The sequence below is a fragment of the Centruroides vittatus genome, unplaced genomic scaffold (genome assembly GCF_030686945.1).
Source record: "Centruroides vittatus isolate TY-2023 unplaced genomic scaffold, ASM3068694v2 contig_900, whole genome shotgun sequence".
NCBI lineage: Eukaryota > Metazoa > Arthropoda > Arachnida > Scorpiones > Buthidae > Centruroides > Centruroides vittatus.
This window is the reverse complement of record NW_027122591.1, coordinates 1,131,163-1,150,904: the sequence shown is the minus strand read 5'-3', so window position 1 is coordinate 1,150,904 and position 19,742 is coordinate 1,131,163. Positions and strand designations below refer to the sequence as shown.

Sequence of the window (19,742 nt, the reverse complement as noted above, 5' to 3'; positions counted from 1 at the left end):
TATTTAAATTAAGTGTTAAAATAGCTGCATAATACTATAGCTAAATATATTTCATATATTTATTTTACTCATTACAACAGAGAATCACTCAGAAGAGTGACTGCCCAGCATCTTGAACTGAATTATGAGATTCTATAGATCAGATTTGACCTGTTTCCCAATTAGGATGGTATATGATTATCTGGTAAACTTAAAATTTATTTTAAAGTAACATAATATTTCAAATTTTTGACTAGGGTATTGTATAGTACAAGAAAAAATGCTTATCTGAGAGTTTCTAATCCTCCATTTTTCACTAAATAATATTTTACAAACCAATTAACATTTAGAAGGGATGCTAATTGTAGTAGAGTTTTCCTTAGAAGTAAGATTCATATTTTGAGCATTTGTAGTTTGGTTTGGCACATCATCTTGAGAAGAATTTGAATTTTCATCATTTCCATAAAAGGTAGGCTAAAATATTTAAATTGTTATCATTAAAATACTTTATTAATGATGAAATTAATAAAAGTAAATTTAAAAATCAAACTAAAGCTAAAATAACAATTTCCCTTAAAAATAGTTATGTACTGTACTTGTTATAGTTTTTTACTTGCATAATTCTAAATTTAAATAAAAAACAGAATAAAATTATCTAATATCAATAACAATATAATTATCAAAATAAATGGATAAATGTTTTTTAAAAATTGAAAATTTTTAAAAAACATTTTTATAGTAGTATAATTATACTACTATAGTCTATGAGATGTTTGAAATATTTCCACTGGTTAATTTCTATTCATTTAGACCAGGGATCACCAAACCATGGCCTGCCGCCACACTGTGCCACAAATGAGCTAAAATATAATATAATTACAGTGGACCCCCGATATAATGCGCATGTCGGGTGGGAAACAACACCCGCGTCATACTGAGCGGAGCGGTGTAACGCGGTTCACCTCTTTAGTTTAGTAATAATGTCAAGCTTTTCTTTCACACTGTAAGCTTTTCTTTTACTCATCATGCATACAATAATTAAACACTATTCAAAATACATGCAGGAACTCAATACATACACAATTACTCAATATGCAGTAACAATAAAATGCGCTACTCACTAATGCCGCACGGACCTGTATAAATGTGTTTGAGCTTATCACGTCACGAACATCGCCCGCGCTATAACCGAGTGCACGGTATAGTGAGCAGCACTATAACGAAGGTCCACTGTATTTATATGGAAGTATCGTAGATTGTAGATATGTTATGGACAAAGTGATTAATCAGGCATTATGAATAATGACCAAAAAGGCGGGCAGCGTAATAAATATTGATTAACTTATCAAATTGACCGGTCATTATGAATACTGCTATCACCTAGTCGGGTAAAGGGATAATAATAAGTTGAGGAATGATCATCCGACATACGCTAGCTAATTGGCACTCAGTTGCGTGTGTGTATCGTGTTTAGTACCGAATTTAAAATTTGATTAAAAAAACTTCCACTTATTTCATTTAGAAATATTTATTTTTTGTGAATTATTTCAAAGTATTTTAAAAAGAATATGCAATCTTTTAAAACTAAGTACTATTAACTATATTAATTAAATGGCAAAATTTTACCTATGTGCACCATCTTGGCAGTGGTTGCAACTGTTTATGCTCTCGACAGATTTCTCCCGGAGGGGAGCCGCCAGCAGGCCGCTGATTGTTTAACATTACTAGATATTGATACGTGTGTTCAAGAATTACCGTGAATAAATAACTAGTGATTTTAAACAATCGGCGGCCTGCCAGCGACTCCCCTCCGGGAGGAATCTGTCGAGAGCACAAACAGTTGCGACTGCCGCCAAATTCAATACTAAACGCAATACGCACGCACAATTGAGTGCCAATTGGCTAGCATATGTCGTATGATCACTCCTCGACTTATTATTATCACTTTGCCCGACTAGGTGATAGCAGTATTCATAATGACCAGTCAATTTGATAAATTATTGAAATTTATTACAATGCCCAATTTTGTTGATCATTATTCATAATGCCCGTATTAATCACTTTGTCTATAACAGATAACTTATTTTAATTTTTCTACATAGTAAGTTTAAGTAAAAATGCCAAAATTGGTCAAATCTGATTTTTACATCTGACAGTAATATAATATTTAGGAAAATCAGTGAAATAAAAAATTTGGTGAGTTTTTACAAATTTGGATATCAGAGCACTTTTTGTGTAAGTACCTGCAATGAAGTTTCTAAGAAAAGAGATTACAAGCTTGCTGCAGCCATCATGTTTGTGTATTGGTAAATAAATATATTAGTTGTCTTTATTTTTTGTGTATTCAGTATACTGTATCAAACAAAATGGTTATGCGACCCATGCTCGTCATTTTCTGTTATCTAGCCTGCTGTGAAAAAAAGTTTGGTTTAGACTTATATTTTAATTCCAATAAAACTATTTTATAATTATATTTAAAGAGAGTTTAGAGAATAGAAGATATACAATAACATATACATCATTTGATCAAAAAAATATTCCAATGCTTAAAATGGTAATTATCATTGTTTATTTGTAATTTATTGTTGTTGAAAAAACTTTACAGTAAAAGACTTACTAGAGAAATGTATTTCATCATTCTATAACAAACTTTTTGAATTAGATATATTCTTTTTATTTGTGATTATTATTGTATGTTATTGTTCAATAATTTATTTAATTATTGCAAAATAACATATATTCCTTATAATATGTTTACATAAAAGGACATTTCTAGTACAGATTAAATTTTTCTGTAAATTAGACATCAATAAGATATAAAGAAAATTTCTCTTTGTTCATACCTATACCAAACTCATTATCAATGCAGCCTTATGCTGAGGTATTGGATTTTTTATTAGCTGGATATTGAACATTCCTAATTTTAATAATTTTTTCAACAAATTTTAAATATATATATTAGACATAAGATATATAGGCTAGTTTTAAGTTAAAATATTGATATAAATTATACAATAGTGTAAAGATCAGAATTTTTATATTGTGGACTTTAACATTTTTATATAATTTTAATTAAAATATTTAACTACATTTTATACAAAAACAGAATGAAGTAAACCAAAAAGGGTTAGTTTAATGGGAAATCAACTGATAAAACTTTCTGATAAGATCGGTTAAAACTCGATTCCCACGAGTTGAGTTCCTTGTTAAGATGAGTAAAATTTCTGTGTCACGACTATGTCACCCATCACTTTATTGGTCCAAGGAGATCATCTCCTCTGACGAAATCAAGGAAGGGCCTGCAAAACACCTCTCCATATAAAAAGGGCGTACAATGAGTAGGATGTAGAAGTTGTTACTAAACGTGTGCGCGCGCTCGAAAAAATATTTACCCATTGCCGCCGATGCTCCCTCATCACCTATATTCACGCCGAACTGTCGTCGTTACACTTCCTACCTGAACAACTATTACTTGTTGTTGGACAGAGTTACTACCCACAATCTACAACAAGATCATCTATTCTTGGACTGAACACCTACTACAACCTATAAGGATATCATCTATTATTACATCGACATTTGACTACATATCTTAAGGTATTTTATCCAACCCACAGCTAATTGTGAGCTCTCTCTCTCATTCTCTTGTAAAGTTGACTATGGTTGCGTTCTCATCTAAAATATGTATACTTATGATATTCATCCAGAGAACCTGTAAATTTATATAGCAATTAATCTAACTAAATAACCTGTACCTAACGGAAATTATGTCTAAATAAATGGGTATTATTTATTTATAAAAAAATCTGTGCGCTTTTCTTCTGCCATTCTCTCCGTTCACTCCATTCAGGGTCTAACACATACGTAACCACTCACGCGAATCTACGATCTCTGTATCAATCTAAGGATACAGTGGTGTCATCCTGACATGGTATCAAACAGATACCGGCCCTACGGTCACAATAGTAAACAGAATTATATGAAAAATGTATCTTAGTAATCAAATCTTCAGAGCTTTATGCCAAGAAATACACTCTCATTTGCTGTTATCTCTTCACTTCATAATACAGTAGAACATCAATTATCCAACCCCTGATTAACCAACTTATCGGTTAACCGATGACGTTCTAGTCGGCAAATTCAAATGTCCGCTAGTGATGTGGCACTGCAATATTTGGTTATGTCTTGGCTACTTTATTATTATTTTTGTTAAATTTTTGTATGTTTTAGCTGGCAGCACTGGCTCGACCATGAAAGGGAGGCTAGTATTTAAACCAGGCCTAATACACTATACTAATAATGTATTTTTTCATACTTTTCAGTTATCCGACTTTTCAGTTATCCGACCAACCCCAGTCCCCAATTAAGTCGGATAATTGATGCTCTACTGTATATACTATCGTGTTTTATTTAAATTTTATGACTTTTTTTACCTATATTTGTAAAAGTATTTTTTGTAATTTTTACATTTCTTGTATATGTATATATTAGGTATCTATCTGTACATTTGGGTATCTAAATAATAATTGTAAACTGTTATGCAATTTTATCAAATATCAAGTTTAAAACTTTTAGCAATATTTATAGTGAAACCTCACTTAACAAGCACCTCTCATAACGAGTAATTTGCATAATGAGCAAAGCAAATTGTAAAAAATGACTCGCTTAATGAGCGATGTTTTGCATAATGAGTGATGAGGAGAGGGGAAGTCCTGGATTGTGTGCATGCTACATCAGTATGTGTTTAGCATTTGTTCTGCTAGCGTCTTAGTGTCACTTATGATCACACATTTTTCTAAACTTGTGTTCAGACATATATATATATAAACATCAACAACCATAATCTGTTATAAAATAAACATGCCAAACAAATTCTTGAACTATGTAAAGGCTATAATTATATTTTAGAAATTACTGTATTTCGATTTTTGTTTTCTGCAAATCAAATTTGCATTTCAGGTTGGTTCATTCTGCACTAGAAGAAAAGATGATGATTCATGCTCCTTAACAATGTTTATTGTATAATTTTCTTTGGAATAAACATTATACATAAAATATTTGAGTATTTTTTTTGGCATGGAACGCATTATCATATTTTATATTAATTTATATGGAAAAAACTGTTTCGCTTAATGAGTGTCTCTCTTTACAAGTAACATTCTGGAACGAATTATGCTTGTTAAGTGAATTTCCACTGTATTAAACAACAGACATTAAAACTGCTTATAAAAATCACATTTAGTTACAAAATACAATTATTTTTAAACAACTGATAAAAAATATTTGTTAAAAAGTATTGGATATTGTGCAATAATAAAAACAGTAAATTTTATTAAAATGATAATCATCATGTGTGTTTTCTATTGAAGAAAATATAGGAAGAAAATTATCTCTAAAACATTTTCCTCCTGAAAAAGTCATCTCATACATATGGTTACACTTAGAATGCAATACTACATAAGCAAAAACATTAGATATATTTGCAGAGATGAAAATACAGTAAGACTCCGCTTAATGCTGATTCAATATAACGCGGTCTGCTTGACACCTAAAAACTGCTCAAAATTTATGCTGATTCAAATTAACGTGGTATTTCATTGATTTGTATTAAATACGATTATTCCCAAACATGAACCAATCAGCAAAAGGTGGCAATTCGTCATAGCGCTGTACTTCCCTTAAATCTATGTTTGTTTTGTTCAATTTTGGAAAAAATATAACATCATGGATGCCATAGGAAATATCGACTTCACTTGGCAAAAATTAACTGATAAATGCATGAATGGGGTGTGGAAGAAGTTATGGCTGGAGGTATCCAAGAATTCTCAGCAAGAAGAGCCTATCGTTGTATCGTTAGTTTGACAAAATTGTCAACTTAATTGATATAGAAGATGTAGACGAACAGGATATTGGGGAGTTACTGCAGGTTTCTGGTAACCTGCAGTAACTCCCCAATATCCTGTTCGTATGCAGTAACGATGACTTCAAGAACTGGCAGAACAAAGAATTCATGTAAAACTGGAAAATAGAGATTTTGAAAATGAATACCCAAAAAATTTCTCTACAGATTTCCTTAGTAAAAGTTTGGTAAAGATAACTGAAATCGTTGATCAAATTGTAGCGAATGATCCAGATTTTGACAGGATGGCCAAAGCAAAACAAGGCGTTTTGAATGCAATCTTCTGCTACCAACACTTGCTTATGGAAAGAAAAGAAAGCGACCAATGGAACTACATGACTTCATCGCAAAGAAAAAAGAATTTCAGAAAAGCCAGGACCTTTGTCACAAAAAATTATCTTTACAATTCTGTGAGCATATGTATTTGTGTTATTTAACATATATTATTATGCAAAAATTTATATAAAAATAACTTAAAATTATAGTAAAATTGCTTATTTTTTTGTTGCGTGTTCCCCTATCCCTATTTACTCTATGTTAAAATGGTCTCGCTTAACGCTGTTTCACTTAGCGCTTTGTCATCTAGGAACGCATCCCCCGCGTTAAGCGGGGTCTTACTGTACTTTCATATTTTTCATGTTTAATATTCATACATAAAGTATTCTTATCTCTGCAATATATCTGATACTTTGGACCATCATAGTGTAAGGATGAATAAGAATGAGATAAAATTCTTTAAGAGAAGATATTTCTGATCTGAAAAAATACAGAAAAGAAGCACAACTAATTTAAATCTATATACTTAAATAATTTGAACTATTTTTGTTGATCTTGTAAAGTTACTCTAAACTCATAAAAACAATTATTGGATATTTGGAAGTAAAGATTTAGAGTAAATAAATTACAAATATTATACTTAAAAATACTTTGGATAAGAAAATTAGTTTTCCTGAACTATACAAAAATATTTAAAAAGTTGAATGTTGAAGAGAATCCAGAACTGCTTAATTACTGTGAATTTATACAAGAAATCAAGAACAAAATAGTCAATGTGACTTGTTACATGCAAAAGGTTTTTTTAAACATTTTCCATCTTCCTTTTTTTTTAATTAATTTCGTGTATTTATTATTATTATTTTATGTTTGTGTTTTATTTTTAGGATTCTAATAATGAATCATCTTAGAAAAGTTTTCTAGGATAATTCATTGTTATGCTTCCATGGAATAATGATCTATTTTTCTTTGATTATATATTCAATTCCTAAAGAGGGGTATTATTCTTAAAAAATTTGAATAATATATAAGTATTTATTTCAGATAAAGCAGTTAGAGATCTAAAAAGTTAAAATTTTGCTTCAAAAATTTTAGATATTTTTTGATTTGCAAAAATTTGTATAATGGAAAAAACTTGAATAGTGGAAAACTATGAAAATAATTGTTTTAATAAAGTTTTTTTAACATATATCATAATACAAAATTTTTAATTTGTTATATTCTTTAATAGTAAATGTTCTTGCCTTTTCTTCAAATGTCATAATTTGCATTTGATCAACAACAGAATTCAATTCACAATTTTTTCCCATCTGATCAATGTCATCATCTGAATCATCATCCCCTGATGAATCAAATGAACCCGATTTGTTCATATTTTCTGAAACTGTAAAAGAACAATTGTAATTAATTAAAGTCGAAATAATAATATACATTATTTCAAATAGAGACTATAATTAAATTATAATACCATTTGCTGTTTCATTTGAAGAAATTGGACATCTAGCTTTAGACAGCATATTATAACAACTAAGGCACACACGAAGAGATTTTGTAGATTGGGATGGAAGAAGAAATTTTTTACTGGAGCAAGGACCACAAACTACAGCACCACATTTACGACAATGATGCTATAAAAATAAAAGATTTGTTTTAAATTTAAAAAATTTTAAATAATACGAAAATTTTAAAAAGTATATAATAATAGTTATTTTTAATTATCAATTCACTTCCATTGAAAATTCATTCATTTGAAAAGTAATAGGAGTTAGATAGATGAAAGCAGAAACCAGATATGGAAAGATTAGGGCAAGAGACCCCAATTAACTATATACAAATTTCTGGTCCAAACTGAAAGTCACACGATCAATTCAAATATTTTTCAACAGAGATAAATAGATGACTGACATGACACTGTTGTTGTCAGAAAAAGTATGATGTACAGGGGCAAGACACTACTAACTTGAAGTGGAGTACACATATTTTAAATTAAAAACGTATTAAAAATATGATTAAAAATTGCAGCCTGGAATTGTGACGATGTCACAATAAATAATTGCTCATTAGATATAGTTATTGATGAATAAATAAAGGTATAAATCATAAGAACTAATAGAATCATACATAAAGAATTTTATAATATACAAATCATTTGAAATCTTGATATCAATATTTTTGATAAAAATATTTCTCCTGTATATTTTTAACTATGTAATTATAGAAGGAAATGGTAAAAATTAAAATACCGATATAATTTGATTATTTTTCATAAAAAATAAAATTTAATAAAAACTATTTTCTTACCCTCCTGTTAATAAATGTAAACTGTGTTCGTCTGCAATGCATACATATTGATGCTTCAACATCAGGAACCCATACAGCTGCATGTTCAGTGGTAGGCTTCTTACCAGCTAAAATCAATAATTTTAAATTTTAGGGAAAAAGTGCAGTGAAAAGAATTAAATTTGACAGATATAAGAAAATTTATTAAAATTATTTATTTATTAATTTTTATTTTAAGAAATATAAATATTTTTTTACTTATTTCGAGAAGATTTTCAACACATTTATTAATATGAGCCATCCATTCAGATTTTTCTGTAGCTGTAACTGCATAAACTGCAAATGATTTTGTTGGAGTCTTAATCAGCCATCCATTTTTCAAGGCTAAATAATATAAAACTGGGTTAAGTGTTTGTTTATTAACCATGTTTACAAACGAAATTAATCTTATATTTACTATAATAAATTAAAATATGCACTCAACATAAACTCTGTTTTAATAATAGTCATTAAAAATAGTTAATAATGTAAAATCATTGATGAACATGAAGGAATACATTTTGTTTGTAACTAAGTATAAGCACATTCCAGAGCAAGAAAATGTGCACAATATTTAAAAAATATTTATATAATACAATATATTGTTATGCATTTTATATGAATGTGTAATTTTATTTGTATAATGTGAATGGAATATCACAAATAAATTGGTAGAATGTAATAATATACTCTCATAATTAGAATTCTTTGTATAAAAAATATGAAGTGTTTATACAGAGTAAACTGTAACTATTGTTAATAAAAGTGTATGGATATTTTAATCTAAATGAGATGCCATAACAATAACTGCCTCATTCACTCTAAATTTTCAGGCTGATTTCTAATAGCATTTAATACATTCTCAACCCACTCTTGTAGCTCTACCAAAGTTACAGTTGGTTTAGAGTAGATAAGAAATTTCAAATAATCCCAAAAATAAAAATCAGGGATAGCTGGCCCAACTGACTGGTTCATTCCATCTTATCCATCTCTCAGAAAATTTCTGATCAAGGTACTGTCTTGCTATAATATTAAAATAAGAGAGTCTTCCATCACGCAAGAACCACATGGTTGTTCTCAATGCTAAGGGAATGCCTTTAACAATTCGAGAAAAAAGTTTTCTATCAAGTTTACCAAGAAGACTCAATGTGATTCTGTTAAAAATATTTGGCAAAACGTATCCAATGATTCCTGAACAATAATTAAACAAAAACTAGTGTTGGTGTCAAGACAGCAAAACAACACTTGGATTGTTCTCAGCCCAATTGTGCAGGTTAAGAAAACTGAAAATCCTTTTCCTTATAAACATTGATTTATCATGAATAGAACATATGACAAGAACAAGGTTTTCCACAAATTTCTGCAAGATTCACTGGCAGTACTCTAATCCAAGAGAGAAAACATCAAATGTCAGAGCATGGGCACATTAAAAACAGTAGAAATAAAGATGATTTTCATTAAAAATGAACATGACAGTTGTTTGAGAAAGCTTATTTACAAACAAAAGTTCTTGAACTAATACAAGGTTCAATTATTACTTGATTTAGAATATTGTCATTGTTTTGTAGTGTTCTACATGTTTGTATCACAGAAAATGATCCTTGTTCTCTAAGACATCGATGAATATGGGTATATATTCTCCCATCTAGAATTAGACAATCAAGAAAGGTTTCTAGATAAAGAATGCACTTTTGTTGTATTTCCATTTACATGATCATAAAAACTAAATGTCTTCCAAATCCTCAACATTATTCATCATTTTCACTTGTACACAGAGTGAAACAAAGCTTTTCATATTGTTAATCTGTTCTAATTCTTTTAAATTGGTTTAAAAATAATACAAGTAAAATGGCAAAGCTGTATTTAGGACAAGACTATGTCTCAGAGACCCACTACTAAACAGGATCACTTTGACGCTCAAGGCAGGTCCTGTTCTCATTCTCCAATCTTCTTTAGTATCGCTGGTTTTGAGCACGATTGTTCAAACTTCAATGGCCTCAGTCATGACCATGACATCATCCACAATGCATTTTCGGTGAAATTAACCTATCTAATTTTGAAATTTCTCTCTGTTGTATGTCACCCCGGGTTGAATTTTTGTCGATGCCTAACAAAAATTTCCCATTTCCCATTGAAAAAATAATCCTGGCTATTGTATTGTCCAAAATTATTTTTTATTTTGCACAAACAATATATTCACATTGAGATTTATATAATATATATATATATATAAATAAAACAAATTATATTTCGGAAGTTAGTTTTAATATAAAATTATAACAACTAGCACCATCTACTTTCAAAAATGTTCTAATGAAATGAAATATCTCTGGTCAACTGGTCAAGGTCAGCACATGGCGATTAGAGATATGTCGGGAATAACACGAGACAGGTAAATAAGTGTTTTCAAAGATTCGTTTGTCAAAATTCGATTTAGCAACATTCGCTTTTCGAACTTCCCAATGCAGGCATTTGTCGAAATTCGATTTCACAACGTTCACATTTCCAACTTTCCAACAAGTAATGCATGCACAAATCTCACACTACTGCCTATTTGTAGAGAATGTCGCCATTTTTTATTTTATTTTGACTTGGTTCTTGGTCCCAAGTACCTACAAGTCTGGTTTTTTTTATGCGCGCATGATTTGGGCACTTAATACTCTGTGCCAAATTGCAACTCCTGACATGTACTGTACTCCTTCATATCTCTAAGCTGGTAAGCCAACTAGCAGTACAGTTTTATAAACAAGACATAGTCTTGTCAACAATGCAAATAAATTTGAATTTGTAAATAATTTCATTTATTACTTTTTGTACAAAAATTGTTTAGAAAACATTTTTATAGTTGAATAATAATATTGTTTCAAGTTATTTTCATGCTTTTAATAAAATAAAATTACCAAATCTGTTAGACTCTGAATGATTACTCAAGTTATAAAATTTGGTGTAGATAAAGAAAAGATTAAATAAGGGTGAACGTATAAAAAAACTTAGAACTATTAGATAAGCAACAATTTATTCACATTGAGATTTACATAAATGGAAAAAAGTAAGGATAATCAAATTTTATTTATAAGAATGAATTTGTTGAACAGTTTTTTTTATAAATATGTTAGAGTCTTTATTTTTGATATTTCCTATACTAGAAATACACTGGTGTGCAAAACTTAAGCAATGATGTAATTTTTAAGCAGACAGCTATGAAATTGTAGAAAAGAGCTTGTTGCAAGCAGTACAATGAACACCCGATTCAGTAGGAAGGGGATTCATATACAAATGTCAGAAAGAAGACATCACAGGTGACATGAGGGCGTGCAACTCTTTCGTGTACCAATGCAACTCTTTCAATAAAGCCTTTTCTGTTTGATTCCATACAGTATGCATTCTATTCATTTTTGCACTAGTATGCTTTCTTCATCCTTTAAGTACAAAATACTGTCTCTGTATTCTGAATTTCATGTCTCCAGGTGACTTCTTTTGAAGTTACAGCAAAAAAAAACCAATCGTTGCTTAAGTTTTGCACGCCAGTGTATGATTTTATAAAACAAAATATTCTTCAATCATAAAAAATTTTTGAAAATCTAAACATTTTTTCTTAATGAATTATATAGAGAATAAATATAGAGAATAAAATACATACCTCCATCATCATCTAAATTTTCCAATTTTACTTCTTCAAGAGGTATGATGTGTTGTTTGTTATACTGAAATATATCATAATATTTTATTAAATAATGTATATATTTATATATACATAAATAGCAGATTTATCTTCTAGCATTTAAAAGAAATATATCCACAATTTTATTCATGTTACACAATTTTAAAGTATAGATGTAAATGCAAAAGTAAATAAATATTTATTTATTTTTGAACATTTATATCAAACTGTTACATATGTAATGCATTCTGATAATTAACAAAAAAAGTTCAGGTGTAAAAATAATTAATGAAAATTCAGAGAAAATAAAAAAATTAAATGTCTTATGAAGTTTTTTGCTTTGTTTTCTTTAATCAAAATAAAGTGCATGTTATAATTGAAAATTACATAAACTATTTAATTTGAAATACCCTCATCACCATAAAAATTAGCACACCAAGGAGGAGTGTCATACTGCTGTGGAACTTAGCATGCAGATAAGTCTCAAGCAGATATGGTAATGATTAGATGTGCTTGGCTCATCGCATAATTCCAGCAGATGGAGTGCACCCCTCTTGATCTTTAAAAAAAGCCTGCAACAGCATCCTGTCTGTAGTTTACCTGTTGCAGAGGGACACTGTATCACTAGAGATGCTGTTACACTGCAATCAAAGTCTATAGGAGCAACTTACTAAATTTGAGAGGGCAAGGTTTATTGGGTTGAGAGAAGCCAGATGGTCATCTTGCCAAATAGCCCAACACCTAGGTTGTTCTGAGAACACTGTGAGGTGATGGGGCCAGTAGCCAAGAAAGAGCTTGCACACATGGCACCCAGACTCAGGACACCCTTGGCAGACCACTAGCTGAGAGGACTGCCTGGTCCTCCAACAAGCGCATACACAACCAATCATATTGTCTGCTATCTAGACAGGTGGTGCCATAATTACAGACCAAGGTGCCTCAAAATGGTTTGGACAGACAATACCACTTGTCTGTCCATCCATTTTGAGGCATCTGGATGAGGAACATTTGGTATTGCAGTGGCTATTATGTGTGCTGCTATTGACAGTGACCCACCATTTCCTCTGTTTAGAGTGCTGTTGCTCCAAACAGATTGGACTGCAACAGAATGAAACCAGGTCATCTACAGCAACAAATTCAGTTTGGGCACTGACAATGGTCATGTTTATGTCTGAAGGCCCTGTAGTGAATTCCTCAATCCTGCTTATGCTTTGGAGTAGCACACCTCCCTGCATTTGGTGTGATAATCTGGGGTACTATCACATAAAACAGCAGTGATCCAAGGGATCATGACAGCCCAGTATCTTAAGCAGTATCTTAGTGACATCCTGCAGCCACATGTGTTGCCTCTCATGGCAGGGTCCCAAGAGCCATTTTCCAACAGAACAATGCTTGATCACACATAGCAAGGATGTCACAGAACTGCCTCCACCACATTGCAACACCTCCTAGCCTGCCTGGTCCCCTGATCTATCACCAATAGAACATGTTTGGGATCACCTGGAATGCCAAGTTGGACAGCCTAGGAGTTTGACTGAACTAGAGGACTGCTTACAGCAACTGTGGACTGAGATGCTGCAGGACATTATACAGCACCTGTGTGCCTCCATGCCTATCTGTAACACATTGTGTATTCACACTAGAGGTGGCCCAACAGGGTACTAGAACTTCCTTTCATTTGTAGTTTTTCCTGTAATAAATAATCCTCTTGCTTTCATTTTGTAATCACTTATATCACTGTTACAATTTCTTCAATTCTGACAACTCCATCTTGGTGTGCTAATTTTTATGGCAATGAGTGTACATTGCTGTTTAGTTGTTATCACACATTATAATGTACTAATAGAAATGATATTTACCATCTTTTACACCCACTCTTCAAATATTTAATAACTTAGTGTTTATATTTACATACACATGCAATATATATGTGGAGAGTCCAACATTAAAGGTACAGGCCAAAATTACACTAACATTTATATATAAAGAAAGTATTTAATACATTCCACAAAAACTACATAATTTTGCTTATTTCTTGACATAATTGCAATAAACGTTGAGACATTTATCCCAGCATGATACCAGTTTGAATATCCATTCACAGTACTGTTGCTTGTCAAGTTGCTTGAAGTAGTCCAGAACAGGGTCTTCCAATTCCTCCTGATCTGCAACGTGTTTCCATGCCAAAAATTTCTTTAAAGGCCTGAATAAATGAAAATCCAATGGGGGGCTAAATTTGGACTATAAGGAGAATATTGCAGGACCTCCCAATTCCACTGTGCCAACCACAGTTTGGTTTGATTTGACATGTAGAGTATAGACCAGAATTATGGGCAAATATAGGGTAATTATGTTGAAAAATAAACAAAAGTATGTAATTTTTGTGGAATATATTAAATATTTTCTTTATTTATAAATGTTAGTGTGGACTCCTCTCATATTTAACTATAATTTATTTCTAAAGTTATCCTGTAATAATAAGTAAAAATAGAATTGTAACAAGATAAATTTAGAAATAAAATACAGTAGAGCACCATTTATCTGAATCAATTGGGTACTGAGGTTGTTCGAATAACCAATTATGTACAAAAAATATATTAACCTATCCCATGTTGAAATTTTTCTCTGCTGCAAGTCATTTTGCATTGAATTTTCATCGATTTTAAGCCTAATGAAAATTTTTATAATAATAATTGTGGCTATTGTATTGTTAAAAATTATTTCTTTATTTTGTATAAACAAAATAAATATATAAAAAAATATAAAAACAAAAAAATTATACTTTAGAAGTTAATCTAGTATCAAAAATGTTTGATTCAGCACGACACAGTCCGACTGGAAAGCTTTCGGTTAACCAACATTTCGGTTGATCGGCTTTCAAATAAACGACACTTACTGCATATATATTTAGTGTTCTTAATATAAAAATTAAATTTGAGAATGTTTAAAACATTACATAACTATTTCCTTCTAGAAAATGATATCTCATTTGTAAATTTTACAAATAATTTTAATAATTAAGTAATTTATATTAATTCTTTAAATTTAAATGTCTGAAAACAAATAATAAATAAATTTAAGCATTCTTTAAACATTAAAGCTGTTATAACGGGTCTTTCAACAATAGGTGTCATTGTGGTGACATTTGGCAAGTAAAAACTAGGAGGTTTTCAGTTATGGATCGATATACGCTCGCACAATGCATTGAAATAGTGAAAATTCACTACAAAAATGGTGAAAATATTGCGGAGACAGTTCATAAAGTTCATACTGCTTTGGTCTTCATCAAGTGCCTTCTCGCACAGCTATAGTGAATTTAATCAATAAATTTGAACGTCTTGGACAAGTAAGTGATGTGAAGACACTAACTCGTGCTCGTCCAGCAAGGTCAGCTGCAAATATTGCTGCTGTAGCTGAGAGTGTGGCTGAAAACCGAGGTTTGTCCATTTTGAGACGATCACAGGAATTGGGGATATCACAAGCCAGTTTGCACCGCATTTTGCATAAAGATCTTGGCCTACATGCTTATAAGTTGCAGTTGACACAAGAATTGAAGCCAGTAGATCACGCACAATGCCGTACATTCGCTGATTGGGTGCTGGAAATGCATGAACAAGATCATAATTTTTTAAACAAAATTATTCTGAGTGATGAGGCTCATTTTCATCTGTCTGGGTACATAAACAAGCAAAACTGTCGCATCTGAGGCTCCAAAAACCCAAGGGAAATAGTCAAACAACCTCTCCAACCACAACGAGTGACAGTTTGGTGCAGTTTTTGGGCTGGCAGTGTAATTGGGCCATACTTTTTCGAAAATGCTGCTGGTTCGACCATTACAGTGAATGGATTGTGTTACCGAACGATGCTGACTGACTTTTTTTGGCCTAAAATTGATGCTATGGATGCGGACAATGTTTATTTTCAGCAGGACAGCGCCACCTGCCACACAGCTTGTGAAACAATGGCTCTATTGAATAAAAAATTTCCTGGATGTGTGATTTCTTGAAATGGAGACTTCAATTCGCTGCCGAGATCATGCAATTTAACATCATTAGACTTTTTTCTTTGGGGCTATATTAAAGATAAAGACTACGCCAATGCTCCAGCAACGATTAAAGCACTCAAATTACAGCTGCTATTGGCAAAATACAGCCGCTATTATGCAAAAACGTGATGAAAAATTTCATCAAAAGAATGACCGTTTGTAAGAAGAGCCGAGGCGAACATTTCGCAGATATTGTGTTCCATTACTAACCTCAGTGTGTGTACTTTGGATTAAAATAAAAATATCGCCACTTTTCACGAAAATATTGCATTTTTCTGTTGATTTAAAATGACACCTCTTGTTGAAAGATCCTATATATTACTATCTGTTAATAGGTTGATATATATATATATATTTAATTATAATTATTCAATTGTTACTTAAATTTATAATTAAGTAACAAATCCGTAATTCAAAGAATGATTAATGTTAATTTTAGTAATATCTAAAGGAATGTTTTCAAGTTCAGTGTGTCAATAACTTCATTAAAATTTTTTTTTAGAAGAAAGTGTAGACAAAGGATTAATATTACTATGAGTAAGCAATTATTTCATAGCAACTTTCAACTTATAAAGATGGCCAGTAACAATTGTATAGAATAGCCTAAGGTCACTCAACAATCACTATAAAAAAGAAAAAAAATATGCTACTAAAGTTACTGTTGGCAAAATGTCAACAATTAACATTATTACCTATTTCATATAGTGAAACATTTTATGTTTCACTATATGAAATACAAAGACAAATATATTCAGTAAATATATTTGAAAAAATTTAACAAACCTGCACAAAAATTATTGCTATATGTAACTTTATGAACTTTTTAATCAGATGAGAACAAGAGCTGAAGTATGTCATAGAACAATAAATTAATAAAGTAGCAGGTCTCTGAGTAAATTATTTTTGAAATTTTTGAGTTGCCATAGTATAGAAAATAGGTTTAATTCTGGTAATAAATGAACAACACATATAAGAAAATAAATGTTATAATTATCAAGTCATCCATTGTCATGATTGAAATAATTTAATATAATATGTAACATTTAGAATTGATATTCATTTAATGTTTAAGAGTTTCACATTTTTTAAACATTTTTTATTATTGATGTAAATAAAAATTTAGGTTACACTAAACATTCAAAAAAACAACTAAACATTAATTTTAAAAATTTTCCTTAATACTTTTCTAAAAAGCAACTGATAATGAAAACTTACTTTTTTCTTTGCAATAATAATATTGCCATAAACTAATATGTCATTGAACAAAAAAAACTGTCTTGGTTTTGGTTTCTTCCTACACATTTTTGTTAAAACACCATCACCAATTAATACTCTTCCAGGTATTGCTAATGGCTTCATAAAATTTAAAAATTTTTTATAATTAATACTTTTTAAATAACTATATTTTCTTAATTATTAGAATTAAATAATCTTATTCTTTTAATACAAATAATAAGCTATTGCATTTTATTGAAATTTTTATCAAACTAAACTCAGATCAAAAAGCTAAATATAAGTTATGTTTAAGATTGCATTATGTAATAAATTATATTTCTTAAATTTCTAATACTTTATGATAAAATTTTACATATAAATGCCAAATTGTAAGTAAATTGACATTTATATATAATTTCTAGTTTTTTTTTTAATGAATTTTAACCTTTAGTCTGCTTTGAATTTTCTGTTCCTTATTCTTATCAACTTTTACATTCTACATGTAATTTGTACATTCTGTTGTGCTTGCACAGTTCACATATATAGCACAGCTAAAATAGATGTAATTGGATTAGTTAAAATGTAAATCAAAACTTGAATGGAGACATCTAAAATTCAGGATGTCAATGCTTGGATGTCTTCATCCAAGCGTTAACATCCTGAATTTTGTTGAAATTTTAATATGTTGTTATACACCCTTCCAATAATGCATAGTAACTTGTGCCAATGAGCAGTACTTTATAAGAAATCATTATTTAAACTTTTCCATGTCTGTCATATGTTGTCAGGTGTCTGACAGATGGTCATATGTCCAATTTTAAGCAATTTTACAGAAAAATCAGAAAATTTGAGACTGTATAAAAAAATTCAATATTTACATTTTACTAACCTGAATTTTTCAATGGCAACTTCCCTTCATAAGAAGTTTCCATTGAAAATTTTTGTTGTTTCTGTAACTTCACTGACTTATCAGTTAGAAGAAAAGCAACATAATACTTTATGGCACAGACCTGATGATATGAAGTCCTGTAAGGAACTGATGAGTGAGAAAGGCATCCAGATTAAAAAACTCAACGTTGTGAATTTATCTTGCTGCTTCTAATTTTTTTCACAATTTTTTTGGACATACATAATCCACTGAATTATTAGAAAATGTATTTGACCCAGAACATTATTTTGTAATTATTAAAATAATTTGAATATTTTAAAACCAACAACTGTATGAAAAGCATTTTTTCACTATTTGCAGATCATCTTTAAATTATACATATTTTTAGTTGTTTTAATGTCAGAATCAATAAAACCAAAATTTCCATTAACTGTAGTCTTATTTACTTGCTATGCATAATTTTATCATTCAGTTACTGTTATCAATATAGGCAAGTCCCAAAATGATTACAATAAATGAATTTTACTGTATTAACACATAAATAAACAATCAAAACACCACTAATTTAAATAAAATAGAACTTGCATATTATAAATATAATTTATATTATTATCCATTTATATTACATTAATAAAACTATATGAATTATAAAAAATTTCAATGTAAAAATTAAAATAAATATCTTACTTGTCCAGAACTTCCAAAACAACTTTCAACTATTGCAATTCGTTGAGCATTGGCTTCACTATTAACTGGAAAAAAATATTTATAAAACTTTACATCATAATAAAATTTTTTGAAATTTTATTGTAAAAATTTTGAAGTCATCATCATTTATTTGTATTTGTATAATATAAAAAATGTTACAAAAATTCATCCAAACATTTTACATTCTTATAACATGAATAATTGCTTTAACACCAGAAAATTTTAAATTAACAAAATACTTTCTATATTTTAAATCCGTAAATGTCTGTAATTAAAGACATTTAAACTGGAAAATGTGCTAATCAAATTATTTTTAATTAATTAATATATAAATTTTATATACAGCAATAAACTCTGGCTAATCTGAATTAATTGCTATATGGAGTGGTTCATATTAGTGAAAAGTTCAAATTACATATATAAAACAAATTCAACAAAAAATTTGCATGTTTTTTTTAATTTTTTTTATATTGTATTTGGTAAACACATTTATGTTAATATGTGTAGCACATTTTCTATTTTAGAGAACTTTTAATATGGTAATAATCTACAATTTGTTAATTTCTTTTTCATTTTGATGGAAGATAAAATGGAACATGAACAAAATTAATATACAGTAGAGCATCGATTATCCAACTTAATTGGGGACTGAGGTTGGTCAGATAACTGAAAAGTCAGATAACCGAAAAGTATGAAAAAATACATTATTAGTGTAGTGTATTAGGCCTGGTTTAAATTCTAGCCTCCCTTTCAT

General features: G+C 29.9%; 1 protein-coding gene across 1 annotated transcript in view; it reads right to left on the bottom strand.

Moving 5' to 3' along the window:
• LOC136984048 (pleckstrin homology domain-containing family F member 2-like) overlaps positions 1 to 19,742 on the bottom strand; it is a 34,223-nt gene continuing 14,481 nt past the window's right edge. Inside the window, exons 2-9 of the mRNA XM_067280970.1 lie at positions 18,968 to 19,032; positions 17,392 to 17,529; positions 12,111 to 12,174; positions 8,690 to 8,815; positions 8,453 to 8,559; positions 7,620 to 7,779; positions 7,396 to 7,535; positions 1 to 453 (exon numbers count right to left, since the gene is read on the bottom strand). Of these exons, the coding sequence (XP_067137071.1) occupies positions 319 to 453; positions 7,396 to 7,535; positions 7,620 to 7,779; positions 8,453 to 8,559; positions 8,690 to 8,815; positions 12,111 to 12,174; positions 17,392 to 17,529; positions 18,968 to 19,032 (935 nt within the window). The 3' untranslated portion in view covers positions 1 to 318. The remainder of the gene's footprint in view (positions 454 to 7,395; positions 7,536 to 7,619; positions 7,780 to 8,452; positions 8,560 to 8,689; positions 8,816 to 12,110; positions 12,175 to 17,391; positions 17,530 to 18,967; positions 19,033 to 19,742) is intronic.